The sequence below is a fragment of the Electrophorus electricus genome, chromosome 15 (assembly GCF_013358815.1).
Source record: "Electrophorus electricus isolate fEleEle1 chromosome 15, fEleEle1.pri, whole genome shotgun sequence".
Classification (NCBI taxonomy): Eukaryota; Metazoa; Chordata; class Actinopteri; order Gymnotiformes; family Gymnotidae; genus Electrophorus; species Electrophorus electricus.
The window spans coordinates 15,282,099-15,310,036 of record NC_049549.1 but is presented as its reverse complement, the minus strand read 5'-3'; the positions used below and the strand labels follow the sequence as shown (position 1 = coordinate 15,310,036).

General features: G+C 39.4%; 4 protein-coding genes across 14 annotated transcripts; 2 read left to right on the top strand and 2 right to left on the bottom strand.

Moving 5' to 3' along the window:
* The first annotated feature begins 1,223 nt into the window (after positions 1-1,223).
* chp2 (calcineurin-like EF-hand protein 2) lies at positions 1,224-8,670 on the top strand. 3 transcript variants are annotated; one of them, XM_035533918.1, is made up of 7 exons: positions 1,224-1,491; positions 2,018-2,090; positions 2,253-2,333; positions 2,603-2,727; positions 2,859-2,920; positions 3,242-3,364; positions 5,492-5,577. In XM_035533918.1, the coding sequence occupies exons 1-7, from the start codon at positions 1,425-1,427 to the stop codon at positions 5,540-5,542; spliced, it is 582 nt and encodes a 193-aa protein (XP_035389811.1). In that variant the 5' UTR covers positions 1,224-1,424; the 3' UTR covers positions 5,543-5,577. The 3 variants fall into 3 exon arrangements, with proteins under 3 accessions (XP_035389811.1, XP_026853607.1, XP_026853606.1); XM_026997806.2 differs by lacking the exon at positions 5,492-5,577 and adding an exon at positions 8,294-8,670 and having other exon boundaries at positions 1,225-1,491; XM_026997805.2 differs by lacking the exon at positions 5,492-5,577 and adding an exon at positions 3,622-4,788 and having other exon boundaries at positions 1,228-1,491.
* On the bottom strand, positions 5,040-6,926 carry LOC113569702 (cytochrome c oxidase subunit 7A2, mitochondrial). The gene is made up of 4 exons (XM_026997692.2): positions 6,818-6,926; positions 5,583-5,669; positions 5,354-5,438; positions 5,040-5,221 (listed from the first exon to the last, which is right to left on the bottom strand). The coding sequence occupies exons 1-4, from the start codon at positions 6,830-6,832 to the stop codon at positions 5,160-5,162; spliced, it is 249 nt and encodes an 82-aa protein (XP_026853493.2). The 5' UTR covers positions 6,833-6,926; the 3' UTR covers positions 5,040-5,159.
* rnaset2l (ribonuclease T2, like) lies at positions 8,668-13,243 on the top strand. 4 transcript variants are annotated; one of them, XM_026997801.2, is made up of 11 exons: positions 8,668-8,869; positions 9,732-9,819; positions 9,975-10,071; positions 11,175-11,232; positions 11,371-11,438; positions 11,556-11,613; positions 11,695-11,762; positions 12,088-12,201; positions 12,292-12,340; positions 12,421-12,495; positions 12,749-13,243. In XM_026997801.2, exons 2-11 carry the CDS (start codon positions 9,810-9,812, stop codon positions 12,941-12,943), a joined length of 792 nt encoding a protein of 263 aa, XP_026853602.2. In that variant the 5' UTR covers positions 8,668-8,869; positions 9,732-9,809; the 3' UTR covers positions 12,944-13,243. The 4 variants fall into 4 exon arrangements, with proteins under 4 accessions (XP_026853602.2, XP_026853604.2, XP_026853603.2 ...); XM_026997803.2 differs by lacking the exon at positions 8,668-8,869 and adding an exon at positions 9,362-9,524; XM_026997802.2 differs by lacking the exon at positions 8,668-8,869 and having other exon boundaries at positions 9,704-9,819.
* supt5h (SPT5 homolog, DSIF elongation factor subunit) lies at positions 13,069-27,671 on the bottom strand. 6 transcript variants are annotated; one of them, XM_026997796.2, is made up of 31 exons: positions 27,548-27,671; positions 26,764-26,866; positions 26,094-26,253; positions 25,880-25,945; positions 25,481-25,486; positions 24,825-24,839; positions 23,644-23,713; positions 23,476-23,544; positions 23,082-23,147; positions 22,962-22,992; positions 22,803-22,871; positions 22,330-22,581; positions 22,124-22,213; positions 21,948-22,018; positions 21,710-21,815; positions 21,531-21,624; positions 21,287-21,423; positions 20,466-20,621; positions 20,073-20,219; positions 19,779-19,925; positions 19,500-19,625; positions 19,100-19,184; positions 18,835-18,942; positions 18,523-18,625; positions 18,213-18,340; positions 18,017-18,122; positions 17,629-17,787; positions 17,374-17,542; positions 16,407-16,610; positions 13,953-14,048; positions 13,069-13,503 (listed from the first exon to the last, which is right to left on the bottom strand). In XM_026997796.2, the coding sequence occupies exons 2-31, from the start codon at positions 26,842-26,844 to the stop codon at positions 13,363-13,365; spliced, it is 3,258 nt and encodes a 1,085-aa protein (XP_026853597.1). In that variant the 5' UTR covers positions 26,845-26,866; positions 27,548-27,671; the 3' UTR covers positions 13,069-13,362. The 6 variants fall into 6 exon arrangements, with proteins under 6 accessions (XP_026853597.1, XP_026853596.1, XP_026853599.1 ...); XM_026997795.2 differs by having other exon boundaries at positions 26,764-26,863; XM_026997798.2 differs by having other exon boundaries at positions 24,825-24,836; positions 26,764-26,863.
* Between the last annotated feature and the right edge of the window lie 267 nt (positions 27,672-27,938).

Below are 27,938 nucleotides of genomic sequence, written 5' to 3'. Positions count from 1 at the left end.
ATCTGACCGATATAGAAACAACAATCTTTTAATGTTGATAAAACTAAAATAGATAATTGTGGAGGGCCCATGGTGAACACTCCCCACTAAAGTTAATGGAGCAACTGTGGATTGTCAAAAGCACCTTGGTGTGTACATCACAGAGGCTTTAACTGGATTCTCAGCACCACAGTCCTAACCCAGAAAGCTATCATCGTATTCACTTCTTGCGTAGGATGAGAAGAGAAAACCTGCCTTGTTCTCTCATCAACACCTTCTACAGAGGTTCTAATCTGCTGTCTCCCAATCTTTTATAGAAACTGCACTGTATCAGTTTGTGAGAACAGCTAACATGATTATCAGCAACTCTGTACCCAACAGCTACACCTCCTACCACAAGTGCTACATCTACAGTGTAGATGATCCCTGCGCCTTCTTACAGCCTTCTCACCTTATAGACACTCACCCCCATCCTGCTGGTACAGACACTCACCCCCATCATCCTGCTATGCCCACCCCGTTCCCCATTCTATATTTTATTTAATGAACAGGTTTTTTTAATTTACAGACATCTTCAGATAACACATAAACAGCCACTAAATGTATATCATTATGTTACTCTTACTTCTCAGAGTTCCCAGTGTGTTACTGTCCTTTGTGCTTAATATTCTGTGTATTTGTCATAGTACCTGTGTCTTCTTGCACTCTTCTGTAGTGCTGTGCACTTTGTAGTCTTGTGTACTGTGCTGCTGTATTGTTTTAATGTTGCACCATAGACTAGTAGAAACAACACCTTATTCCAGTGTATTTCAAGTATGTAGAGAAATGAAAGTTACTTGAACTTGACTTGACTTGACTTGATATGATTGATTGATTCGGCTCACTGAGGGCTGGGTTATAGTTCATGAATTATGATGTAAGCGTTATGTTAAGAATGTTATGTCATAGCAGGGAAACCACAATTTCGCAATGCTGTGGGTCACCTCACCTGGACTGAAGGTGAAAATTACTGGTAAAGCTTGACAGTAGTAGTAGTAATAGTAATAATAATAATAATAATAATAATAATAATAATAATAATAGTAGAGTTTAGACAAAAAATCTATTTATTCAGAATAGTATAGAGCCTACTGTGATTTTGAAGGTTCTATTATATAATTTTTTCTGGAGCAGATGCCTCTAAATGTATGTAGTGTTGTGCTGAATGTAGTCTCTGTTAGAGCGAGCGGGCATGTGTTGCAAAACACCGGTTACGCTGGACCTCTGAGCAGCCAAGCTGATTGGACTTCATGTTTGTCATTCAGCTCCAGCTTGGAGTGTCCGTTTGATCGAAATGTAGCGTTCTGTAGCAAAGGCGAATAGTTGTTTGACATCGTTAGATTGTCTGAGTCTATTTGTTTTACCAATATACTCTATATAAGGCATGACAAAAATACGAATATGAAATGGGTTCGACAAACTCCACCCTATCAAAAATTCCAAACGCGGGGGACTTGATGCAAGAAACTGGTTGTAAGTAAAGTAATTTTTTCGCTTTGGTCGAGCTTGACCGCGTTTCTTTCTGCTAAATATGTGAGCGTGGAGCACTTGGCTGGGACAAGTCCACACCCTCCAAATACCATCAGAAATCTGTCATGCGCGAATGCTTTGTTTTTCTCTGAAAACATGTTTCACCGTGTGCTTTGCTGCTAGCGGTACTGTTTTCACAAGCTTTTGTTGGCTGCAACAATGTCATAGCACGTCTCATATTTGCACGTATTTACAGGGAACGGGCTGTGCAGCACTGCAACCGCTGGATTAACACTGGCAACTGCTGGATAATAGTCCATCTTCCCGTCCTTTTTAATGCAAATGATTTATATCCGGAACCTGTAACAAAATTGAGTTGAAATGGTACTGATCAGGTTTAGATAACCAGAGGGCCTGAGAGGTCGCTGTACGTTACTACTGGCCCGGTTGATACAGATTTACTATATCATTTGTCCTGTGTAAAAATTCAGTGGAAATGAGAAGTTTGGATGTGTTCTGTCTCTTTCAGTCTCTCCTGCACACATTGTTCGCCTGTATGACCGTTACAAAGCTCTGGACAAAGACAAGAAAGGTCATCTTTGGTAAGGCTTAGTTATTTCAAGTTATTTTAGTTTTGTTTTTTTTTCTTCAAATGGATTATTCACTAAACGTTATTCATAAAAGTCACCATTCATGAAAAGTCATTCATTAAAAAATTGGTTCAATATACCAAAATCAGTCTCATTAAACTACTTTCTTTTAAGTCCACAGGATTTTGGAGCCATAAAGGAGCTGGCCATGAATCCTATTAGTGACAGAATTATAGGGGCCTTCTTCTCTTCTGGGTAAGAGCAAGTTTGTCAAGTTTGTAAAACAAGTTTGTAAAACTTGTAAAAGGTGTCATAACCATTAGGAACAGTGGTTATTTGCAAATCTAGGATTCATACCACAATCATTTATATTTCATATTGGTCTGGTGTGTATGTGGTGCTGCCTAAATAATACTCAGACTTTTCACAAGCTGCTTTTAACGGCTGCAAGAGCTACAACAACATGTACACAATGCTTGATTGTGTAAAATGCTTGGGTGTAAATGAAATAATATCACTAACAGACAGGAAGTGTTGGACTTCCCATCCTTTGTGAGGATCTTGGCACATTTTCGTCCAGTTGACAAGAACCGGCCCAAAGATCCCAACTCACCAGAACACATAAACAGCAGGAGTAACAAACTCAAATGTATGTTTACAGTGCTTTGGAATAAAGCCTGCATTTTATTTTGCTATACTTGAGGGAAGTAATGCAATTGATGCTTCTGACTTCTTGTAAGTAAAATATTATGTTCTCATATAAACTCACTGGTTATATAGTTATTTTCCAGTTATATGATCAAGACAAGGATGGCAAGATTTCCAGACAAGAGCTTTTACAGGTTAGGTTGTATGAACGTGTTGTATCAACTCATATCAGTTAATGTGTTATTGTGTTTGATAGTTAAGGCCTGCCAGGTCTTCTGGGTAATTCCTAGTGTAAATTATATATTGCAATACAATGACAATGTTTTCTTGTGATTACGATAAGCAGAGAAATATAAGCGAGCTAACGTAGTATTGCTCTTTAACTTCCTCACAAGTTCAGCTTGTCATAAGCTCCTCCTTGTATTGTATATATTATATATTATAGCAGTCTTTAATATGTAGACATCTGATACAGAGTTCTAATGTAAACAAGTGACAGTTGACATAATTGGCAGGTTCTACGGACCATGCTGGAAAAGCAGGTAACTGAGGAACAGCTAGAGAGCATAGCTGATCGCACTATTCAAGAGGCAGATCTGGACAGAGATGACGCCATATCTTTTGATGAGTTCCGCAAGGTAAAACGTGTTCTGTCACAATGTCTACAAATAAATCTTTCATTTACTTTCAATACCTGTGACATTTCAAACACTTGCATGGTTGCCTTAATTTGCATGTTTAATTGGACTTTCAAAACACTCTGGGAGCTTTTCATTAATGTTGAAAGCAACATAATTTTATACATTTGGACTGAAGGGTTTATTTTTTTCTGTGGTAATTCATAATCTTTGGTAATTCAGCATCTAAGATTTAATATTCTCCTGTCTTGCTTTAGTCTATGGAAAAGGTCAATATTGAACATAAGATGAGCATCCGTTTTCTGCGCTAATGAACCACGAGCTCTCGAGAAGCACTAAAGCACTAAGGAATTTAATGGCTTACTATCGCACAGGAAACACAATGGACTGAGATCTTAAGACATGTGTCTCTGTCCTACCAAGCTAAGTGCCTCTCTCAGAACTTGCACCGTTCTTGCATCCTTTTATGTTTACTATGCATGAACAAATGTTCCCTAATATTTAATGGAATAGAATGATTGTTTAGGCCTGGTGTCTGAGCAGGGAGAGATCTGTATAAGCAGATAATGTTGGATGAACAAACGTTCAGGATTTGGTAGATAACTTTGATGCTTATATTGATATTGCTTCCAGCACCTGGCTTTACTGTGACAATGTTTGACTAGTTTTTGTTAACACTGGAATATTTGTTTTGTCGACTACTGCATGTGTCTTGCAGTACTGGGGAGTACACTACTAGCTATATAAAATATATACCAGGACTTTTCCACCACATATACACCTGCAACAGAAAACCAGTAGTCTGTGACCTGTGACTTCAAACAGCAAGAACTGACGGTTGTACAATATTACAACTGAATTACAATGAATACAATGTTTTAACTCATTAAGAAATGATATATGAACATAGATTTATACTTATGATAATTTCATGTTGCACCATTACAGGCCTTCTCACATTAATTATTAGTAAGTGAAAAAATAGCAAAATGATCATCTCATTTAAAATACCCTAACACTTGAAGATGAAAATGACTGGATATAATTTAAAACCTCCACAATTTACTTAAAATATGCTTGACTATTCATCAGTACTGATAAGTTGTTCAGTTATTCATCAATATGCGTGCCTAGTGGAGTCTTAATAACTATGTGACAGGTAATTCTCATTTAAAACTTATTTACACTAAATATTGGTCTTTTATTGATAAAATGCAAGCTACACAATGAGTATTTGGGCTACATAATCAGTATTCTCCTGCAACTGTGAGTTTTTCTATTGAGATTAAAAAACAGAATTATGTTTAAAATAGAAAAAGCTTGATAGAAACGAACAATGCTAGCTTCAAAAAGCATCTTTCTGAAATTGTAGCTTTTGCTTTTTATTGACTGTTAAAAAGAATAAAAATGAATGTATACTTTTATATTTGTTGTGTGTGGAGATCAGACCACTCACTCTCTATTATACCCTATCGTCTCATTCTTTTTTGTTTGCTGAGATATTAAGCTCTGTTGTTTGAAGTGGATTTTCTCAAATCTTACTTATAGATTCCCTTTTGCCAATAAGGTGGCAGTGAGGTTGCAGCTTCAGGTGGGGGCACTGCTATGGAAGACCATCTCTTTTTGCTTTCACAGCTACTCTGGGCAAAAGTGTTTTCAAAACACCAAAACGTAGTTTAAGAAAGAGTCACAGTAACAATGTTTATTTTATACAACCTATACATTTTTCTTTTAAGCAGAATTGTATTCATACAACATGAAAATGAATTCAACTGAATTTGTACCAGTTATCTCCTTATTCGGCTTTGCCCCTGGGCATAGAGGCCACCAGGAGGCAGTAACACGAAATTCCAGTACCTAAACAGAGAAAAGACATCGTGTTCGAAAATAAGATTCAGAAAAGTTTAAGGGGATGTCTGGTGTACTAAGAGAGTTGCAGACTTGACGCACACCATTTCATTTTTGTTGCACATGTGAATACTAATTTACCAACAATAGTGATGGTCATAGTTAAACGGTAGAGTAGGACATCAGTGGTTCCACCTTTGATATGGACCGGCAGGCCATTGTCTGCCTGAAAAGCACACAATTGATTAGCACCACATTTATGTTTCTTCTGTTACATAGAACAGCCTCTGGTGTCCATCCAGGTCCATAAAGTGCAGAGCTACTGACTGAACAGCCAATGTGTTGTGCTTCTCTACTATGCGCTGTTCACCTGGAAAATCATCTGCTTGTCTGGAACCTTGTTCCGCAGCTGTCTGGCCGTAGTGCTGAAGGCCTGGGTGGCCACCCGATGAAGGCTCTGTGACACCCCCCCCCCCCCCCCCCCAGCAAAAAAACAACAACAGATAAATATATCATAATATATAAATATATACAGTATAAAATGCATAAGGTCATATAGCTTCATCCTGCTATGTTTTAATACAGTCAGATCTGTATCGGGCCCCTGATGTTCGATTTTTGCTTTTGGGTTTTTTTTCCCTTCCTTCTTGTCTTCAATAAATGATATGCATACTCCCTGGAATTCAGGTAAGTAGGTATTCATCCTTTATATAATTTATTCTTCCAATATGTGGACCATTATGACTTTTCTCATATCATACTGGAAAGTAGATAATCCTTTATACATGGTAGTTGTACATGGTGCAAAGTCAAACCTGTGTTTTCCTCCAAAAATGTGGCCACATCCAATTCACAGAAACCAATATTAATGCAGTATCAGTGAATGACAATCATAATCTTAGATGTATGCTTGACAATTTTGTTAATCAAAGTAGTTTTAGCACACTGGTTCCCAAGGTCAAATGTTCAACTGAAACTGGAGTAGGATTTGCTTTTAGCCATTTGGGATTGGGCAACAATGTAGAACAAACCAATCAGAACACAGTTCACTGATGGGGGCGTGGGATTCAGTGTATGCGTGTTACTACATGCTAAACTTGGAGCACGTGACAATGACGTGGCCTCTTTTCATGCTCTCTAAACAGTGAAAATATTTTTCGTCATATCCATAAGAGAAACTTTACAGAAAACATTAAATGCAGTTTCCTGATTTAAGGTTTATTTAAGCAGACAACAGCCTTTTTGTATTTTGCTTTGCTTCCTCACTAAGCAAATATCTCCATATCAGTTGACACAGGATATTTCTGACCTGCAGTATTCCAGCACCTTGTAGTCTTTCGTTTTTACTTACAATATCCAATACATGTTAAAGCTGATTAATACCACAAGACAGCCTAAGTGACCAATTATATTGGCCTTGTAAATTCAGCTAAGGCACAAATAGAACAGAGGTCAGTCTGGTCGTTATTGTCCTGTTCATGTAAAGTACTGATCTTTCCAAAGTAGCTCCCCTCTATTTTGAAGGCCCTTTATAAAATCATACAACAAACCTTTCTGTATACAAAAATATAATGAGTTATTTTTTAAATATGCAGAGGTATTTACCAATAAGTGTCTCATGTCCAGTGCTGGTCTCTGCAAAGTCTTCTGCTGCTTGTCCAGCCAGGGCCCATACAAGGACACACATACATAGCCCAGCAATTCTGAACAAGTGCCAAGTATGGTGGACAGGAGAGGTCAAATTCTGTACATAAGAGGAGAGCACTGCAGCTAGACTTGAGCCCCAAGCCAGATACTGTGGATTGTCACAGCCAGTAAATATAGAACTTAAAAATGCTAACTACAAATGTACGGATAGATACTAGAGAGGATTTAAATGATTGTTAATGTAACTGTGTTGTTCCTCTAGTAGAAACATTTAGGGCTGGAGAAAATTGCAGTACCAAATGTGAATCACCACTGGAACTTCTAAAAGTCCTTTATGTGGTTAGAAAAATATTTTAATCCAACAAGATAAATAGCTTCTGTCCTTCCTGGTGTTTATATCACTGACATTTCATTTTGTAAACTGAAAAGTGCCTGAAGCTAAGTAGCAAATTAATAATTCCAGTGCTATTTTCAAAATGTCAGGTATGATAAATATATTGCTTATGTGCCAGTACCAGTCAAGTGTTTGGACACACCTGACTGAACATGTGTTTTTATCATCAAAGGCATTTTAATCTATAAAATAGCAAAAGTGGATAACCTATATATTATAGAGGGCCACCATTACATTTGTTGTCTTGGCAATGGTATAATGACCATATATAATTATTTCAGTTTTTTTTCTTATTATGCAAACAGAAATCACTGGAAATATGTACACAAAATATTTAAAAATTCAGAACAAAATGGCTTCTACAGCCAAAAGTATTTAGTGTTACCTCCCTTTGCACTCTTTGGGGAACATTTTTACATTTTCTGAAGTAATCTTCATCTTTCCATTCAGCTTCAGCTTCATAAATGTCAGCTAAATGCCAGCTTCTGTTTAGGTACAAGAGCCAGGTTCCTGGAATTGCTCAACACTGTAAGAAGATTTAAGCAACTCCATAATTGTTTGAGTTGTTAAAATTAAATCAAATGTGACTTTAAGATATGAACAGCTAGCTAACGCGGAACAAATGGGCAATTCGAGGTGTAGTTGGGATTTTGTAACTAACTAGCTAAGCGCAACATAACTTGATTCTCCTGTGAGATTGTAAGATTCATCATTCATTTAAAGTCTCCTCTGTTGGTGACCAGTGAAATATCAAAATCTCTGGAAAATATGGCGCAAAGACTTTCCTCCTTTTGCACATGCTCAGTAATTTCAGCATTCCAACTGTTGTGCTTAGCCAACACATATTATGTTTCATTTCAAAGTTATGCTTTTTTTCTGAAAGTAACATGCTAAGTTGGGGGGGAGTATGATACATATTTTTTTGTTTTGGCTAGCTATTTTCAGATTTTGTGTCAACAATTTATTTATTTATTTTATTCCCAGAACAATTTGCGCTTGGACTTTTTACAGTTGGATTTACAGTTTGTATTTCTTGCCAGAAGTGAATGAGACATGGACTCACTAACCCATCTCACCGGGATACAGCTACAACATCAGAATGTCATTCGGACGGGATAAGTGTGGTCGGATGGGTACATGGAGAGGGAAAGTAGCTGGAACAGAGGGATCGCACTACCGGAAGGTAACATGACAGATGTTGAGGGCAGCTACAAGTGCCTTGGAATCCCACAGGCAAATGGGAATCATGGAGCGGCCGCAAGGACAGCAGCTTCAGCCAATTACCTACAAAGACTGAGGCAAGTCCAGAGACGTCATAATAAGGCCTAAGTAGGAGATGGAAGCCACTGACATCAAGACAAGGAAACTCACAATTCACAGAGGCCTTCATCCCAAATCCAGCACTCTGAGACTGTACGCCAAGAGGAAGGAGAAGGGCTGAGGACTAGTGAGCCTCAGAGCCACTGTCCAGGATGAAACAACCAAGATCCTGGAGTACATCAGGATAATGGCCCCAAGTGAGGGAGTGCTTAGTGAGAATCTCAGACAGCAGAAACCCGAGAAGGATGGGAATGAAGAGGTGCAGGAACCATCAAGGGAGGATAAACCCCTCCAAGGTATGCAGCACAGGTCACACCGTTGTACCTCATCAATCTCTAGTTGTGACAGCAGTTGCTGTTGTCAGATTTTGGAACACTGAGCTACTAGTTGTTTAGTTAGTCTAGATGTTGGGTTTGAAAGTATCTGTAGTTCCCAAAACGTCTGCATATACCCTCTCAAAAAGGGGCTGCATGTGTGGTAGCATTCCAACATTCCTCTGTCCTCCACTCTTGTCCATGAGTGTCTTGCAGTCATTGCAGTAGCTCAGTTTTCATCAGATTGCCCTGGTCCCCCTGCATCTGACCTTGTTGATGAGGACGATGTCCAAGCCAGTGTGACTCTCTTGTTTCAAACTCTCATTGTTAAGCCTATTGTTTGAATCTTCCTTCTTTGATGGTATAAGACATGCCAAACTATTTCTGATTCTCTTTCCATGCACCAGTGTACCATAGCTACTTAACTGAGGCAGCTGAATGGCTGAAACACTGTTCTTCGGTCACAGCTGAAGTAACTAAGTAAGGTCACAGGGGACCCTTATGCCAAAATTGCTATTGACCAATAGAAATTTAAGGTGTATGCCTTCTTTTAGGACCCACTCGCTCCAAGTGTTCCAGAAGCAAACTTCTGCTTGAGTGCCAATAGATCCTTTTGAATCTTTGAATCTTCAGCCTGGTATACATTTTAAAACCTCCAAATACTATTTACATTTAAATTTAATACATAAATTCGGACTGGTCTGAGCTTATTATTGAAGAAAAAACTAAAACTAATGTAAATGAGATGTAACTTATTCTCAGAGTTTCAGTACACCTTCCTCTTTCCTCTACAGAGATTTAAAGATGGAAATTTCACCTGTTGTGTGGTTGTTTTTCCTTTTAGTTCTGCTTTACTGTGATTACTAAAAGGGGGAACTGAATCTCACACAGATGCAAGATATTTCTTAACAACAGCATTATCATGGTCTGGTGTAAGTACTAATTCTCAATGGTTCTTTAAACAAAATCCAACAAAAAATTCAATTATACATTCCCTGATGTAGTTTTTCTGTAAAACCTTTTTTCAGCATGACATTTTTAATTCTATTGAGTTTTTCTTGCCTGCCTGTGTGAACATATGTTTCAGGTAAAATGTCAATTATCTTGATTTGTTCCACTGTGTTACTGATTGGATGGGTTCTTACACTGGATCAAGCCCTGTGGACCACCAGTGAGACAAGACAGTAAGCTTATCTTATTCTGTTCATTGTGGGTATGAAGATAATGGACATTTTGTTATCATTCACTAGAAAATACACAGATTTTGTGCAATCACAAATGTTCACCAGTTGTAAGCCATCAGGAGAATTTTAGCACACACTTAAAGGAGTATTCCAGTTTCTTTCTCACTGAACATTTTGCCAACTATAGTTGTTTGTGTGTCTACAATAATTGTACATAATTATTGTACATTTAGGCGTACATCTTGTGATAAGAACAGATAGCATGTCTTAACTTGCTTGTGAATATTTACTGCTCTGCACTCCTTTGGATGTGGGAATCTCAGCATATTAACAAGCACCAAAAGTTAAGTATGAGAACGCAGGTCACTGAAAGTAAAATGAGCACTAGCTATTAAGCTAATATTTAAATTCTATACTAACATACTTTGGTGAAAACATTCAAATATTTATAAATTAATAACACAATGACCCAAATACATGTTTTTATACTTGTGGTTATATCTAGTTATTTTGTACATGAAAATAGATGAGGTTCTGTCCCTGGGGTAACTGGCAGGGGGAAGCTACTCTTCTCTATAGCAAGCTTTCACCCCCCCCCCCCCCCCCCCCCCCCCCCCGGTTAGAAATACCAACATTGTGCATACTCACTACTTTATTATGTACATCTATTTTACAGGTTTCATATTTTATCGGTGTACAATTACAGTACAATTATAGCTGTTCTATTGTGAATATTCACAGTATGTCAGTCTCATCACTGGTCAGTTTCTGACCACAAGACCACTGCTAACTATGCGGCAGACCATTCTGAACAAAGATGTGACACTGGTGTTGTAGCTGCATGGAGTGCTGGTCTAAGAGCATCAGACACAGAAGTGCTGATGGCGTTCTGGCACATATCCATGTAACAGATTGATGGCCAGTGGTTTGCCACCCAGCAGTATCCAGCCACCATCAGGTCTGTGCTCAGAAACCAGCCATAGCTGATGAGATGGACCATGTCTAAGAAAATGTGCCTGACAACAGATAGAGGTTATAATGGCTGTTTCTGAAAAAAAGTTGAAATCAAAGAATGGTTTTTAACTTACAATGTCCATGGTCAGCTCTTGTAACTGGACATGCATGATCTTAACACTCCAGTGGCCCGGAAGCTTTTGTCTGGTAAGTCATTTATTATACAGCAGTGGAAGCAGTCCTTGTTAAAAATGGACACCTCTGAAAGTCTTCATTCATATTACTTTTATTTAATGTTTCTGCTTAACCAGTGCAGTGATTTTTGCCACTACTGCATCCTGACAGAGCCTCAACACCAAGAATATATGCAAGATACCACAGAATATTCAGAACTGGACTATTCATGGGCTGTGGTAATGAATCTAACACATTAATTTACAACTTCAATTACATAATTTTACAGCTTTACAACTTATTACAAATTGGCTGTAAAAAAAATAGTCCTTTCTGCTTTTGTTGATATTTCGAAGGCCTCTTCATGCTCATAGCTGCTGTTCTTGTTGGCGAATATATCACTCCCATCTTCAGGTAATTTAATTTTAACTGCTAAATCTACAACTACTTAAAATTATACACAATTTTTTATTTTATTTTTTTTCTTTTGGTTAGGAGCTGGAACCTGAACTTTCTCAACTTTGGCCATCACTGTTAAAATCAAGGAGTGCCTTTACATTCTGGTAATGAGTCCTGCTCTGTAAATCTTAAATCATCTTAAAGATATGCTACATCTTAGTATTTGATCTTTTGGTGATGACCTGCGAATGGTTAAAATTACTGTGAAATCACAGTAAAGGTGAAAGAGAAAGCTCAGTGGTTAAGGTACTTGACTAGTAATCAGAAGGTTGCGAGTTCAAGCCCCAGTATGTTGCCACGGTTGGGCCCCTGAGCAAGGCCCTTAACCCTCATTTGTTCAGATTGCATTCAGTCATAATTGTAGGTTGCTTTGGATAAAAGCATCAGCTAAATAACTAAGTGTTTCCAATTGATGATGGTCCTTGGCAGGAAGGATGAATGGTACAAGCATGGTACCTGTGCAGCCTGCATGGAAAACTTGGGCTCGCCACAATACTACTTCAGGACCTCACTCAAGTTGCGAATGCTCTTTGACATTGACAGGTAAGAGCCACAGCACAGCAGTCTGCTTGGTTCAGGAACACACTGGGAACATATGCATTTATGTTCACTTTCATTTCCAATTTTACGTAGTGCACTGACAAATGCGGACATCATTCCTTCCTGCAACACCTCGTACAAGGTACAGTTACTGCTTTAGTCCTATTAACTCCACACTGAATACCAGTAAAGAATCACTACTCCTTGTCTCTGTGGTTTTAGTTTGAAGACCTGCACAGTGCACTGGCCCCACTTCTTGGTGACAGCTCTGTGCTACAGTGTGTGAAAGATGAGAAGGTGAGGGGAGGAACAAACCTAAATATTTATTTTTGGTAATCGCAAGTGATTTGCTTGGTCCCATTCAGAGAACTCTAGTGTTTTCCTGGGCTCAAGTGGTGTTCAACATCGTTTGCATAGAAGTAAAGCACATTTGCTCATCTTCCAGATCTAGATTTGCAGTACTATTTTACTGAGGAGAGATCTGTTATATGTGTATTAGTAATAAGTAATGTACAAATAAATATGGAAAAATTCTACCCTTTGAATTTAGGAGCGTGAGGTGTGGGTGCAGTTAAAGATCTACATCTCTAAGAATATAACTCTTGGCTGCCATAAACAGGAGAAGAAACAGGCACTCTTGATTGCCAAGGCCACAAACACTTCTTCAGGACATCCCTGTCCCCCGAATACCACCATATTTTACTTCCCAATAGACTACGTTCATCCTGAACAGCCCTGCAACTGAGTGTGACGACTGTCAAATATTCTGTCAGCTATTAGCATGACGCATAGCAATAATGTTTGCTTCAAAGCAAGACTATAGACTGCAGGAATGGAGTCTTTGTTTTGAAAGAATTTAGTAAGGCATTGCAAATTTCAGATTTTATTGACACAATCAATTTGCTGAAAAGCAAGCTTCTACACCAGATAAGCTGCATCATATCCACTAAAACAACCATGGCTTAAAAAAAAAAAAGTATTGAAAAATGCAAATTACTTTTTGATTTGTAATAAATCTAAGATGGAAACCAAAACCACATTAACATAAAAAAAAAAAACCAAACAAAAAAAAACAACAACCTCACATACAACACCCCACAACACACACATACAACACCTTGCTGATGACTGTGTTGCCATGTCCTGTTTGTAGAGTGCATTTGCTCAAACTTCCAGCTTGCCAAGGAAGCGTAGATTGAGAATTTTAAGCTGCTCGTCCAGTTCCATTCGGACTATGCCGTCCTCCCCGTCAATGCTGAGGAGAACACCTGTGGCTTCCCTGTCTTCTCCCAAAATCACCTTCACCTACAGGTCCCATTAACACATTACAGGATTAGCAAGCATACTACAGAAGCTTCTTTCAATAGCTTGGGTAGGAAAGCAAAAATGTTGACATTATTCAAGTAAAAAAAAGTCAGTGTCTTATCTTAAAAACTCAACATTACAGTTCAATGCAAATTACAAAACTATTTTGCAAGGTTCTGTCTTTCACAAAAGGGAATCATTCATGAGAGACAACTTTAGGGTAAAAGGTATTCAATACAAAATCCTGGTCCAGATTTGAAATCAGTTAACATTCTGTATGTTACATATTCTGTATGTTACATATTCTGTATGAGTATCTACCCAGGCTGTGATTTAAATCTATCTACAGGCCTAACATCACAAAATACTTTGTGATGCTCCAGTTCCCCAGCAAAAAAATAAAATACATTTTTAACAAGGGCTGTGGTTGAATAATGTGAGGGCAGGACCTTATTGTTTTTGGTCGGTGTTACAGGCTCCAAGTGTTCACTTGAAATGCTGACCACCTTCTCTGTGTCCTGCAGAAACACGGAGCACATTCCTCCCTGCGTACAACACACACACACACACACACACACACACACGAACAGGCATAGGCATCCATGCTCACGAACAGTGCAAACGTACTTGAAACCTTAACATTAGAGTACGTGTTATTCTACATCAGTATCTTTGCACCAATTCATATTCTCAAAAAACAGATGCCCATACACAAAATAGCACCCACTTCGCTTGAAAGAAAAGCAATGGCAGGTCACTACATTTAAAAAAGGTATCCACTTTGTAGTCCTAGTTGATCATGTTAGTTCCACTTATGTACTTCAGCTTAGGCAAATATTCAGAGATCAGCTCATTAACAATAAAGTCGAACATAGAAAACTAGGCTGCTGAAAGAACTTGAGGTTTATCCCCCCCCCCAGACATTTCAACAGTAACTAAACATACTTTTAAAAGCAGACACAGCAAGCAAATGTCCCATTAAGACCACGTTTATTGTTACTGACAGCAGGTACCAGGGCCAGAGGACTGCAGTAAAAATATTGGAATGAGATGTTTGTAGAAATCAGTATTTGCACAAAAGTGACCACCCATGTGATATTGGACAATCAGCTAAAATGGTGTGGAGGGGGTGGCGGGCATTCTCTGCTTCAAGTGCTCTGCTAGTGAACTTGTGTTGGAGCCAGTCCATGTAATAGTGTGGCCAAGGTGCACTAGATGGCTGGCTGAGCTACTTTTACCAATTTTTAACTTTTTTTTACATTTTAAAGCCGAAACTAACTTGACAAGTGGCAACTGAAGGTTTAATGCCAGCTATTTTATAATTTTATTGCATTATTTCATGCAGAACTGGCAATCCGCAATAGTAAAGAAAAGTAAAGTATAGAACGGTAGCTCACCTAGACCAGGTAGAACAAGGTGTTTACAACACCAACGTCATAGCTTTAATTCCCAGGAAGCACATCATATAAATATCTATGTGAACGTTGCTCTGGATAAGGACATCTGCCAAATAATACAAATGTGAATGGCCAAAGAATAATTTTGATTAAATATATAATAAAACCCTCAAGACATTTCAGCTAGGTTAAAAGGGTCAAAAGCACCAGGACATGGCCCCAGAAGGACAGCCACAACATGAACACAGTCTACATTACAGTTTGCTAAAATGTAAAAATAAAGAGCCGGGGAGTTCCTGGGTAAAGCCTTAAGAACGTGATGAGGGATGAAGTAACTTGAGCTAGAATAACACAAAGAGAAAAGAGTGAGGATCCAAAGCCTACTCTGCTGGTATGCATGTGTGGTTGCCATAGGAACGGGTTTGTGTTCACTGATGTGTTGGCTGACTGCGGTAACAGAATGAATTCTTTGTACAGAAGCACATTATCTGCATAGATCAAATTAAATGCTTTAGAAATTACTAGATGGTGCTACATCTAGCAGCAGAAACAAAAGAACGGAGAACAGTAGAATGTTCTACACTGACCATTATACTAAACTGACCTGAATACCACTCATGTACCAAAGACTTCCTGGATAACAGCCAGCCCTAGTAGAGCATCACCAGGTAAGGTTTCCAACATCTGCTGAGGCCCATGTTTCAAGACGGTCATTGACTGCAAAGGAGCTACACTGATTAACTCGACGGTTTAATTTAAGATTAGAGTCATATTTAATCTGTTTATTTGAGGTTCACTGAAAATGTGGGAGAGGAGGGTGGGGCCATGTAAAACACCCAGTATAAACATAAGCCCTTCAATTAAATTGACATTCTTCATTGTAACTTCTGTGACTGTTGTCTGTGTCAAGTTGAAAGAAGTGAATTCACCCATTCCCTATCTACACCAACCAACCCACACACAACTTGGGTCTGACCTCTCCTGTGTAAGTAGACTGGCTGCTGTTAGAAAACTGATCTGAAGATACTCCATGCGTGCAAGTAAGCACTGAGAATCTGAAAATCTAGAGTCTCTTGACTCAGTGCTGAACTTCTAAAACAATGTGGACACACTGCACTTTGTATTGCTTTAAACTATTGTTAAATACTGTTTTACTAACCCTTCATGTGACATCTCCTCGTGCTATGGTGAAGAGCCCTATTTTGTGAAGGTAGTCAATTGCAAACAAAATAACAGGACTATTTTATTGTAAAGCCCCAAGAACTGTATCGTATTTTTTCACAATTAGAATTTTTGGATGTCTTCCAGTGGTACCAAATATACAAATATATCGCTTTTATACAAGTTGTGCTTGTCAGGGCCTGCATACCCATGTCTGAATGCAGCAATACTATGATTAACAAATAGAAGCCACATTGCCAGTGGGGAAAATGTGACAAGCAAAACAACTACACAAATCAAGGAAGCTGTGTTCTTTGGACTAACCAAATAACAAGGTTCACTTACAGTCACACTGCGGATGACACCAGTCTGGTTGATAACCCCTCCATCCAGGAAGGTGTCCTTCACGCGCACCAGGATGTCTGTGGTGACCCAGTCACTGGAGGTCTGGTCGATGTTGGAACCAGGGGTATGCGGGTTGTACCCTCCTGGGGATGGTGCGCCGGGTGTCATGGGGCTATAGCCTACTGGGCTCGGACTTGGACTTGCCTGCAAATTTATTCCATAATTCCACAATGATTGCAAAAATCCTTTTGTGGGGTTAATTTTTCTGGCAAAAAAATAGTATAACAAAAGCAGTCAATCAGGACTTGAAATGACCTCCTGCCATACAGCAAATGGCATGTGTTGTGCAGGAAATAAGTTTTTCGTGCTAGCTTAGGCTGTGCTCATAATGCAGATTGTCCCCCAACCAACCTTTAGCACTCTTTAGATGGGCTCCAATGGGGACTGCTCAAAAGGTGGCTGGTGTGTTTTTTTCTTAAACATGCTGTAACTTTTTTTCCCCCTTGCTGACCACAGTGACTTAAAACTTTAACAGGCTCAAATATGGGGGAAAAAAAGTGAGTGAATTTTTTGTTTTAAATCACTTGCCCTGTCACACAAATGCTGCTCAGTGAGTTGGAGTTCCCCATAGAATGCTGCCCAAGAGACCGAATTCTTAGTGCGAAACTGTGCTAGTGAACGAGAACAAGTCACTTATACCAAGTACATAACTTAAGGAAAGCACCCTCCTCATCATGATTTTAAAAAGCAGTTAAAACACAGTTACTTAAGCTACCTTTTCCATATCACCAAATTCCAAATGAAATGTTTCACGAGCCACTATCTGATATGGATGATATGATTTATGTTCGCCAGAGGCAGGTGGGGGAAGCAGTTAACTTCATTGCCAGCAGCCACACTAAACAACATATTATAGCAGCCCAACTGTTCATAAAAGAAGCAACATTAAAAGTCACAGTGATGGTACCTGGTAGGCCATGGGGGAGGGGGTGGGGTGGTAGCTGGCTGGTGAGTGGGTGTTCTGGTAACCCACAGGGCTGGGAGCCACCTGGTGGTAGCTCTGAGGACTGGGGCTCGGCTGATAGGAGCCCTGAGGGGATGGAGCTGCGTAGGGGGAGTACTGGTCTGTGTTGTACCTGGAAAACAAACATATGGCCTCAAATTAAATCTCATGCCCATATATCCTGAACCAGATCACTCCAAAACACACAGAGTTTCTCACATGGCAGGAGTTCCAGGGGTCTGTGGGTTGTACTGGGGGTTGACCTGTGGGGAGGGCACTTCTGGGTAGCCAGGAGTCTGAGGATTAGGAGTGCCCCCATAGCCCTGGGGAGACGGAGAGGGCTCGTCGTCATAGCCAAACTCATAATCGTCATCTGGCCTGGTAAGACAGAGGAGGGTATCAAAGTAAGAGCAAAGAGCTGACCTTCATCTGCATTAAAGTGTGTTATGATCCATGTGAGACTTGCAATAAAGTCTGCTATGATCCATGTGAGATTTGCAGCAACATGTGTAATGATCACTGAAAATCCTTCATTAGTGTGTGCTTTGGTCTATGCGAGTCCTGTATCAGACGGGTGTTATGGTGTAGGTGAGTGTCTGCCTCTTACCGTGATGGTGTGTTTGGGTTGTTAGGGTCCCAAGCTCCACTCTGCCCAGGTGTCCTGCTGCCATCATGTAACGGGGTCTGAGAGCCATAATGAGGGGTGCGGCTCCCTGTAATGAAACAGAAACATGTGTAGAAAAACATCCACACATGCAGCAAAAGGAGCAGCTTTACTGAACCCGATTCCCTTAGGGCCTCACCATCATGGAGGGGTGTCTGGCTGCCGTACATAGGTGTGCGGGAACCAGATCCGTACATGGGCGTCTGGGAGCCGTACATTGGAGTCCGTGCATGGGTGGAGGTCATTCCTCCATGTCTCTTAGCTCCACTGAATCAGATGAAAGAGAAATACATCTTATGGAAACAGCCAAGAAATGTCAAGAAATGAGCTCATGCGATTCTCTTATATCCTTTGTTTGCCCTGGACTATCCTGTAAATAACTCCAGCTGTCTGGAGCACAGCACTGCCTGGTAGGAGGTCTCACGCAACGCTTTAATTGGATGACGTACACACTGGTTAGACGCTGACGATCCACAGATATGGTCTGGCAGGTTGAATGGAGCTCTACTCTTGCTGTTGATTCTGTGGCATCCTTCACCACACCAATGTACCCTGAAAGTGGACACAGTAACCAGACTCAGCAAAGAAAACATCACACGCAGAAACCTTTGTTGCTGTTAACATTTCTTAACGTTTCCCTACACGAAAAGAGTAAATTAATTAGACTAAAAGATTTCTCTAAGTCAAGCAATATTTCAATTCAGGAAATTCTTAAATAAATGTAAAGTGCTTTCAAAGTGAACTGTGCATAAGTTTCATACCCTTGTATGGTCCTTGAGATATGCGGACTGTCTGCCCAATCAGGTCATTGTCTCGTCTTCCACGGCCACGCCCCATGCCACCTCCACCTCCGCCTCTCTGCATCTGACCTTAAGGGGCAGGAGACCAGTACAATTTCATCTTAAAAAGTTTAGTTTTAATTGAAGCACATGGTGAACCACATGTTTTCTATGTACTATTTTCATAATCAGCTTCAGAACTTGCTACATCAGATATTATTCTCAGAGCTCCAGCAAGACAACTCACCCCCTCCTCCTGGGTGCATTGGACTGCTGATGCGTGGACTCATGGGAGCAAATCCACCAATAGTGAAATTAGTCACATCCCTTGGCTGAGAGAGCAAGGAAAAGATACAGTCATACATCTTATACACACACACACGCATGCACTGAAGTCATTTTATTTCAGAATATTTCAACTAACACCCTATTAATCTAAGCATTATGCAAGTAGTATTTGGCTGTGTTCCCACAGTTTGCAATAATTCTGTTGTCAGTAGAATTATTAGAGCTACTAGCAAGAGAAAACAAAACTGATCAGAAGGGGAAAAAAACAAAACACACAGACAGACAGGGTTGAGAGAACACCTAGCTGAATGCTTGGGGGACAAATGAACAGCGCAAGCACAAACTGTATCTACACTTACCTTTGAACCGCCAGCTAGGACAAGATGGCGCGTCTTGCAGACAAACATGCCACCATTTTCAACCAGTTTCTTACAGTGAAGGAAAGCAAACCCTCTGAAGAGGTGCCTAATTTCCCCCTCACGGCCCTAGCATACAAACAAACAAACAAACAAACAAACACAGATGAGTGAATCTATCACACTTTATTTGCTTTATAGCCACCATTATGCAACAAGTATGTCTTCCAAGACATATGTTTGTGTCACTAACGACCAGAGGGCTTAATGGCCCTTGCTTACCGAATGTGGCCCATCTATGACTTTGACGATGTCCTTTACATGGATGTTGTTCTGCTCTGAGTCCAGAGCCACAGCGAAGCGGTTGTCCTTACGCCGGTTCACTGCCTGGTGCCGTACTGTAAGCACCTTCCCATGCATGTTGAGCACCTGGCAACATCAAACACCGACACTCAGACAACAGAAGGTCACATAGTCAGAATCCCAAGTCTCTGAACGGTGGTCATTAGTGTTAGCTGTATGGGAACTACAAGTGAGAAGCATAAATACCCATCACGACAGCGTTCATTCGACTACCTGGAAGGTCTCTCTCTCTAGGCGGACTATGACCCCCACAGTCTGAGGATCGAGCTGAACCAGCTCCCCCCACTCATGCTGACCTCCTGCATCCACACCGGAAGCGGTCTCAGAGCACAGCTGCAAGTCCCGAGGTAAGACTTTGAGCTGGAACAAATGAAACAGACATGGTCAGTCACTCAAAAACATACACCAGCACTGAATCGTGGGGTGATTCTCTGAAAAGCATCACCACACAAACAAGACAGCAGTACTGGGGGTTGGTGGGTTACTTTGTCCAGTCTCTGTAACGCATTTGGGAAACTGTGCCAAGTGCAAGATATGAACTGTGATGGTGGACTCTATCCTAGACTGTTTGGCAGTACTAAAACAGCAAAGTCTGGTAAAGCTTACCTCGTGCATGGTAAGATCAGAGAAGAGAATAACAAAGTTCTCTTCCACACGCACGATAAGGCCTGTGTCACCCTCGTAGCGGCCTGCAATGACTTTCACGTGGTCACCCATGCGGAAGTACTTTCTCAACTCATGAGCAGGAAACTCTAAAGGGTCCTGAACACAGAAAAAAAAGAAGGCCAGCACATCACTGCATGGCTCTATTGTGTAGGGCTGCTTAACTGCTTAAATTAAAAGATTTTGCAATCAAGGTTGTGCCTGAGGTGAAAAGAACAAGTATTTCAACTTTAGGTCAGAAAGACAGTTTTCCCATTGACACACGTCTCTGTCAAAAACCACAGCACTAAAACCAACAACAGCAAATAATAATAATAATAATAATAATAATAATAATAATAATAATGTGGAAGACAACAAGATTTAACATTCAAGTGTTAAACTTGTAAGCAAAGCAAGTTTATATATTACATTTCATACACACAGCTTTTCAATATGCCTTACAAATAAAAGTAAATAACAAGGTTATTTTTAGAAATAAGGTTAACGAAAATATAGAAGCTGAGTAGGATTAAAAAACGAAGTGCATAAAACTAAAGTGGGAAAAAAGACTCAGAACATCAAAAAAAAAAAAATCCAAATATCTAACTAAAAGCAAAATTGAATAAATAAGTTTTCAGTCTTGATGTAAAAGATCTCTTAAAGTACAAAATGTCTAGACTTCTGACATTTGGCTCCGTCTAGGAGCAGCATAAATGCTAAATGCTTCTTCATGTTTATTGTTTTGATAAAGGCGCACTATTTTTGTATCTAGTGAGGAGTACCTTCAGGTCCTCATGTTTGGGCATAATGGTGATTTTGTTGCCATCGACGCTCAGAATTTTCCCTTGAAGATTGATTAACTCCCCCTCGCACACCTCCACATTGTCCCCTGCCTGGAGGTTATGCTCCCGCTCTTTACCTAGACACAAATACTCACGATAAACACTCTCAGATGCATCAATCAAGTAGCATCATTTGCACCTGTCTCACTCACACATGCATATCACAGTTTAGTTCTGCAAGAACCTGTCGTTTCTGTGACCACCTCCAGGTCGATGCCTTCAGGCTGATCCTCGAACTTCTCCAGCTCTGAGAGGGTTGGCTTCACTCCATCTGTGATCTGTTGACAGATAAGAACACTACTTCACCACGGCAGTGCAGTGGATAGGGTGAGGCATCGGGCTGGAGACCAGGAAGGCTCTTACCACAGCAGACATCGCAAAGCTTTTGAACAGGAAGCCTTTGCGGCTGTAGCGGTTGCCTTCGAATATCATGAAATCTCCATCATGACTGACCTCCCCACCAAGAGACCTGAAAAGAACACACACATACAGTTGTGGGAAATGAGAGATCTTGCTTCCAAACAAAAAAGCCAAATGCAACACATCTTCTATAAGGAAACGCTAAGCCACACTGTGGTGTTAACACTGAATGCTTTCCCACCTGATCTTCTCAGCATCGAAGAGTCGTTGTGGCGGTCTCTTGAACTTCTTTCTCTTTGCAAACCAGTCTTTCTGTGAGAGTATTACAAATATGGGTTTAGAGACAGGCACATCTTTTGATGACTTACGAAGTTGCGGTAAGGAGAAACACAACAAATAAATAAATCCACTTCTTACCATGCTCATCCTCGCTTTGATCCTGTCCAGGTCAATCCGAGGAATCATTTTCAGGGATATCGTATTTTGGCTTGGTTCCACATAGTCAACCTAAAACAAGAATAGAAACAAAACAAAAATTCACCTATGCTGGTAAACACTTCTGAGACCCGGGCTGGAAATCTATTGCTTATGTATCATGATGAAACATGCACATAACAACCCACCTGAGCAATATCATCCTTGTACAGGCCTCTCTTGAGGCGGACCCAGGATTTGGGTTTAAGATTCGTCACTTCTTTTACTACTTTAAGGACATCAGTCATCTCTTTAATGGGCACCATTTGTTGGTTCCAGTAGCCCATTCGCAAGTTGCCGACTCCCTCGATGGCAGACTTGACATGGGTCTGTTTGTATGCCTCAATGTAGATATAACCCTTCACATGCTCAGGTGCCACGACTGATTTGATTTGAAGTGGCTGTTTTGAGAGGGGAATGTAAATTAGTCATAATTCTAAACAGCGATGTTTTGGAAAACAAAACAGTAATGATACAAGCATAAACCGTTTGCTTGTTATTGCAAGAGGGACTGGATATTATGAATATTGACTAGTACTGAATAATTCAAAATGACTACATTATCTAATCTGATGAAAAAGGTCCTAGGCTTGAGAGTGAACACTGAGGCTCTACAGCATACCGTATCAGTGCATTGATAAGCAATGAATTTCCTCATCAGTGCTATGGCTGTGGCTCGCTCCTCACCAATCTGCAGAGAAACATCATGAGCGAAAAAGTACAATGGAATAACTGCTGATTTTAATCAATGACTGCATGTATATTCTAGGTCTCCACTTACCTTACACTTCACCGTCCACAAATTTGGATCCCTGACAATAAAAGGCATTTCGTTACTCAGTCTAAATGGAAGTTAGAACTTTGATCAGTGTCGTGCAAATGAAGCACTGGTTGGACCTACTTGACACCTGGGAGCAACTGTTGCTGAGTAATGTCATCAGAGAGATCCTCTGAGCCCCCATAGAAACTAGTAGAAAAAGAACAAATCATCGCATGTCAAAAGCAGCAATAGAACTTTTCCTGAAAATAGCTTATCAAACATTATGCATATACTGCTAAGAGACACTCGAGATAAAACAGACATAATCAAAGCCAGGAAGTAGGGCCATGTGCAAATCTAGAGTTCATGGAACAGTGATTTCTTTCCTTGCACAGTTGCCAAAAAAAAAAAAAAAAAAAAGTTTGTGGGTGCGTGTGTATAGGGGGAGATACAGTAAAAATAAATAATTTATTTAATTTATGCAATAGATTAGTTGTCATTTCTGCAAATAAGTAATGACAAATTGGAAGCATACTGTTCACCCCCCGAGGACTTGGCATATTTCCTCATGTAGTACTCTCCCAGGGCTTCTTCTCTGGAATCTCTGTAAGAGGGGAAAAAAAAAAACATTACGTTCTCTGTCAAGTCCAGTGGTGTGTCCCATTAGCAGAGGTCAAGTAGAGGCGTGTTTGGGCCCTCTTACCTCCAGAGGTTCTGCAGTCGACGGGAGCCAGAGTGGTCCTCGTCAAGAGCCACGTGGTCAAGATTGGAAACTGAAAGAGGAAAGGATGTAGTTTCATATAATTCAAATAAACATGTAAATAAAATAGGACTAATTATGTGTCATGTTTAAAACATAAGTACTACTAACATCTTTATGCTTTTGTAATTTTGAAAGGACTACATATGGTGGCTCAGACTTAAATCTCAACAGCACTAATGAAGCAGTCATTAAGCAACAAGAGAGCACACACATAGATTAAGTGAAAAACTACAAATACTCTTCAGGCACATTCTCGGCAAAAAAAATTAAAAATTACGCATTTAAAGGTGCTCCAAATCAATATCTCAGGGCACTGAAACATTAAATAAACACATTAGCATTAATCCACAACACAAAAGCATTAATCAAAACAGAAAGCATTTTAAAAATGCAGCATTTGAGGTTGCTCACAATAAATGGCCTTCTGGCTACAGGTGGCTTACGTTGTCCATACATGATACTTTGTTTACCCTCTTACTGAAAAGGGCCAAAAAGTTTACCTTTCTTTATAAAACACCATTAAACTAACAGCTTGGGATGCCAGACTTTCTCTGACTCACCACCTACTTTGAAAATGTAACCTATAGCTATCTAAGATAAAAGTTCTGAAGTGTCCCTAATGGCCAGGAGCAATTCTGTTGTGGGCAAACTCAAATACGGTGATTTTGAAATGTTTTTTTTTTAATTTCAGTAAATGCTGTTGTGTTGTGGATTAATGCTAATGTGATGTCATTTAATGTTTAAGTGCTGGAAGATTTACATTTTCCCACAACTAAAGCTTTTCATTGTTTTTAAGTGTTTCATTGTTTTACTGTTGTGTTTTCATGTAATGTATTTGTTTTCTGCCTTAATGTATGTGAAATCTTGACTTTCGTCAGCTTCCTAAATTCTGTTGTGTTTTGATTCTCTGGTCCACCATAAACAAAGTTGGTCACTTAACCACTGAATCTGAATGGTTCTCACGAACTTATGACAGCATGCCATGAATATATTAAAGTCACCTCATTTAACAATACTGAGCTTTTTTGTTAATGCTTACACTTGGAGGAACAAATACACTAAAAGTCCCTTGAGCTACAGAGAGGCTGGGTGCATGTACATCACAGGAGCCAAGCACATACCTTCAGCCTCTTCTGCTTAAGTCCAGCGTAGATTTGGAGAGGGAGGAACATGAGCCATAATACAATGTCATGTGCACACAGCAATTGTAGTCAAGGGCACAGATCATTCACAGAAATAATTAAAAACAAAAAAGAAAAGAAAAAGAAAGAAAGAAAGAAAAAGAAGATTCATCAGTACTGAGCAGGCACTAAGTGGTATTTATTTTAGAGATGGAAACCATGTGATGTCAATGTCATGTTCTTGTTAGCTGATGCAATACAATAAGCAAGTGAATTCTGTCCAAGAGAGGAGTTCACTACATTTTTTTTTTAAAGGAGCAATTTCGGGCAAATGATCACAATTGGTTCCCCACTGAGAGCTTACTACGAACTTTAAATTCCTAAATAGTATTACTTTTATTGAAGTTAGAACTATATAAAGTTATAACTGAATGATCTCCTGGACCAAAGAGAAAGGCCAAAGCATGCATTTGCCATCCATGCTCCTTGATCAGAATGTGTGCAAATTAAACATTAGCAAAACAATTTCAAAACATCGCAGACATATGTTATACAGGTTGCATAGTATGGGTATGGATTTTATAAAATATGAGAAAATGATGAGAAGTCATTTAGATAAAGAAAACAAAGATCAGAGAAATCTGGAGTTGGTTTACCGTTAACTGAAGAAGGCATGCACAAGAGACAAAGAATTATGAGCACAGAAACACAATAAAAAACTAACACCAGTTAAATAATACTAGATTTAAAAATCCAAATAAATACATTTACTGTAGTTGTAACTTGGTTATAGATGTCACACTGTCCATTGGTCTCTATGTATATCTGGATATATAGCATGCCACCTTATCCACAATCAACTAGACACCATAAGGAAATTGGAAAATAATCAATCATATTAAAATATTTTTTAACCAAACTGTACTTTAAAGATATTTAATATACACAACCAAACATATCAGCATTATATGCACATACAACTGTTAATGACTAATAGTAACATTTAAAAATAAAAAGAAATATTAATCTTATAAGGGCCTTTCTGAAATGCTTACCTTTCTCTAAAATGTCCTCTGCTCCTTCTTCCCACTGGTCCTCATCTTCATACTCATCATCCACATCTGGTCAAGAAACAGTTAGAAAAAGATACAGTTCAGCTACACACCAATAATAAACTCAGTATCATTTCATGACAACTAATCATTTTAGAAACAATTAGCAGCACTTCACGGCACGTGATGAAAAGTGTTGTGTTCGTGATGTTTTTACCAGCTTCGTCAAGGATGAAGCCTCCATGTCGGGGTTTCTTTCTTGGCCGGTCATCATCCTCCTCTTCCTCTTCATCATAGTCTTCTTCATCTTCCTCCAAGTCCTCTCCTTCTTCCTCTGCTTTGTCACTACCAGCAACACTTCCGTGGCCTTCTTCCTCCTTGAAAGGATATTCCATTTCATTTCAAGGAATATGATCATTCTTCCATACATGCTTTTCATAGAAAATTGGAAACCAGTACTGTAACCAATTGCTAGCATCACTATACCCCCTTACATGCAAGTGGTACATGAAGAGAAGGCAACCAAAGGCACTAAATCAATCAATGATCATTTAACACCTTATAATGCAGCACAGTACAATTTGTATGGACTATGCTGCATTATAAGACTTTAAGCGATAATTGATGTGTGTATTCAAGCGCCATCTATTTGATAGATATATTTATATATCACTTATCACTATATATATATATATATATATATATATATATATATATATATATATACATATATACATACATATATATACATATACATACATACACACACATTATATATATATATATATATATACACGTGTGTGTAGAGTGTGTGTGAGAGAAAGCGAGAGACTGATACACAAAGTTTAAAGAATAATTTCAGACTATAAAAGTTGAACACTCTTTACCTCATTCTCTTCTACTTCTTCGGCCTCGCTGCTTCGGTCACTCTGGTTGTCCGAAAAATCGCTGTCTTCGCTGTCAGACATTGTACCACTATGTATATACCTGCTAAGCAAGAAACAGTAAGCGGATGCTAGAAATGAGCTAACCAAGTACTTTCAGATATCAAATTAGTTATACAAAAGAACAATTTTACTGATAAACTGTTTTGGAGAACGAACTGCATCCGCTAATCATACGCAACATATTTAACCAACATTCATAGCTAGCAAGCGAGCTTGAAGGACTGTTGTTAGCTAGCTAGCACGTTGTTTAAATAAGGACAGTTAACATGACTAGCTAAATGTTAAGCACGTTCCCTTCATGTGTCCACCGCAACTAAAGTTAATCAACTGTGATCTAAAGTCTATGCATTTTACCTTTGAGCTGTTAATTGATCGTCCTATCAAAATGGAGATACTGCTGCAATCAGCCGCATTAGCTAAAGCTAAAGGATGCCCACCATTTGTCCTAACAAGCTACTATCAATAAGCATTTGCAGCGTTTTCCAATTTGATATAATTTCAGATAGGATGCCAAAGCACAGCAAACAAGAGACGTTCGCAATGTGTTGGTTTTCCATGACTTCTTTGACAAACGTACCTAGGAGGTTTAGCTAACATTAGCTATAGCTTGTTGAGCTGATGCATCAAGCACACTGGCCTGGCAGTAGCAACATATAACCAAATTCTAACCATATGTGCATGTTTAAAAACGTTTACAGCTACTACAGCAGAATAAGAATCGTACCTTTGTAGACAAAATGTGCTTCGTAAATAAAAGCTACCAAATCTCAAAGTGCTAGGTTAGCGGCGCCCTGTTATTTCGTTTTGTTTTATGTCTCGTTGAGAGTCCAGTTTTTTTCTGAACACTTCCATAGACTCTCTGAGTTCATTTCCGGTCTACATATCTGCGCTTCAAGTTGAACAGCGTCACCACATGTATTGGAGAAGCACTGCGTCGGTTTAATGCGTGTTTGTGAAATGTGATCAATTAAACGAAATGTTTTGTTTTTTACAGGTTTAAGCTTATTTAGTGACCTTGACCAACAGTTACCTAATAATTAACACAAATGTCAACCAAACAACACTTATATCAATATAACCAGGATATTCTTTCAATTACATTTATCAAGAATTAT

What these genes read in the sequence shown, in the direction of transcription:
- LOC113569702 (XM_026997692.2), bottom strand. An exon ending in ACAAGCAGATGATTTTCCAG is followed by an intron (nt 5,439 to 5,582) that starts GTGAACAGCGCA and finishes TGTGCTTTTCAG; the next exon opens with GCAGACAATGGCCTGCCGGT. An exon ending in TATGACCATCACTATTGTTG is followed by an intron (nt 5,222 to 5,353) that starts GTAAATTAGTAT and finishes TTCTCTGTTTAG; the next exon opens with GTACTGGAATTTCGTGTTAC.
- rnaset2l (XM_026997801.2), top strand. An exon ending in ACCACCAGTGAGACAAGACA is followed by an intron (nt 10,072 to 11,174) that starts GTAAGCTTATCT and finishes GTCCATGGTCAG; the next exon opens with CTCTTGTAACTGGACATGCA. An exon ending in CCTGCAACACCTCGTACAAG is followed by an intron (nt 12,341 to 12,420) that starts GTACAGTTACTG and finishes CTGTGGTTTTAG; the next exon opens with TTTGAAGACCTGCACAGTGC.
- chp2 (XM_026997805.2), top strand. Translation starts at nt 1,425, where the DNA reads ATGGGTTCGACAAACTCCACCCTATCAAAAATTCCAAACGCGGGGGAC. An exon ending in CCAGACAAGAGCTTTTACAG is followed by an intron (nt 2,921 to 3,241) that starts GTTAGGTTGTAT and finishes CATAATTGGCAG; the next exon opens with GTTCTACGGACCATGCTGGA. An exon ending in CTTTTGATGAGTTCCGCAAG is followed by an intron (nt 3,365 to 3,621) that starts GTAAAACGTGTT and finishes GTCTTGCTTTAG; the next exon opens with TCTATGGAAAAGGTCAATAT.
- supt5h (XM_026997796.2), bottom strand. Translation starts at nt 26,844, where the DNA reads ATGTCTGACAGCGAAGACAGCGATTTTTCGGACAACCAGAGTGACCGA. An exon ending in TAGAGAGAGAGACCTTCCAG is followed by an intron (nt 19,926 to 20,072) that starts GTAGTCGAATGA and finishes TGATGTTGCCAG; the next exon opens with GTGCTCAACATGCATGGGAA. An exon ending in CGTCAGCGTCTAACCAGTGT is followed by an intron (nt 18,341 to 18,522) that starts GTACGTCATCCA and finishes CATCTGATTCAG; the next exon opens with TGGAGCTAAGAGACATGGAG.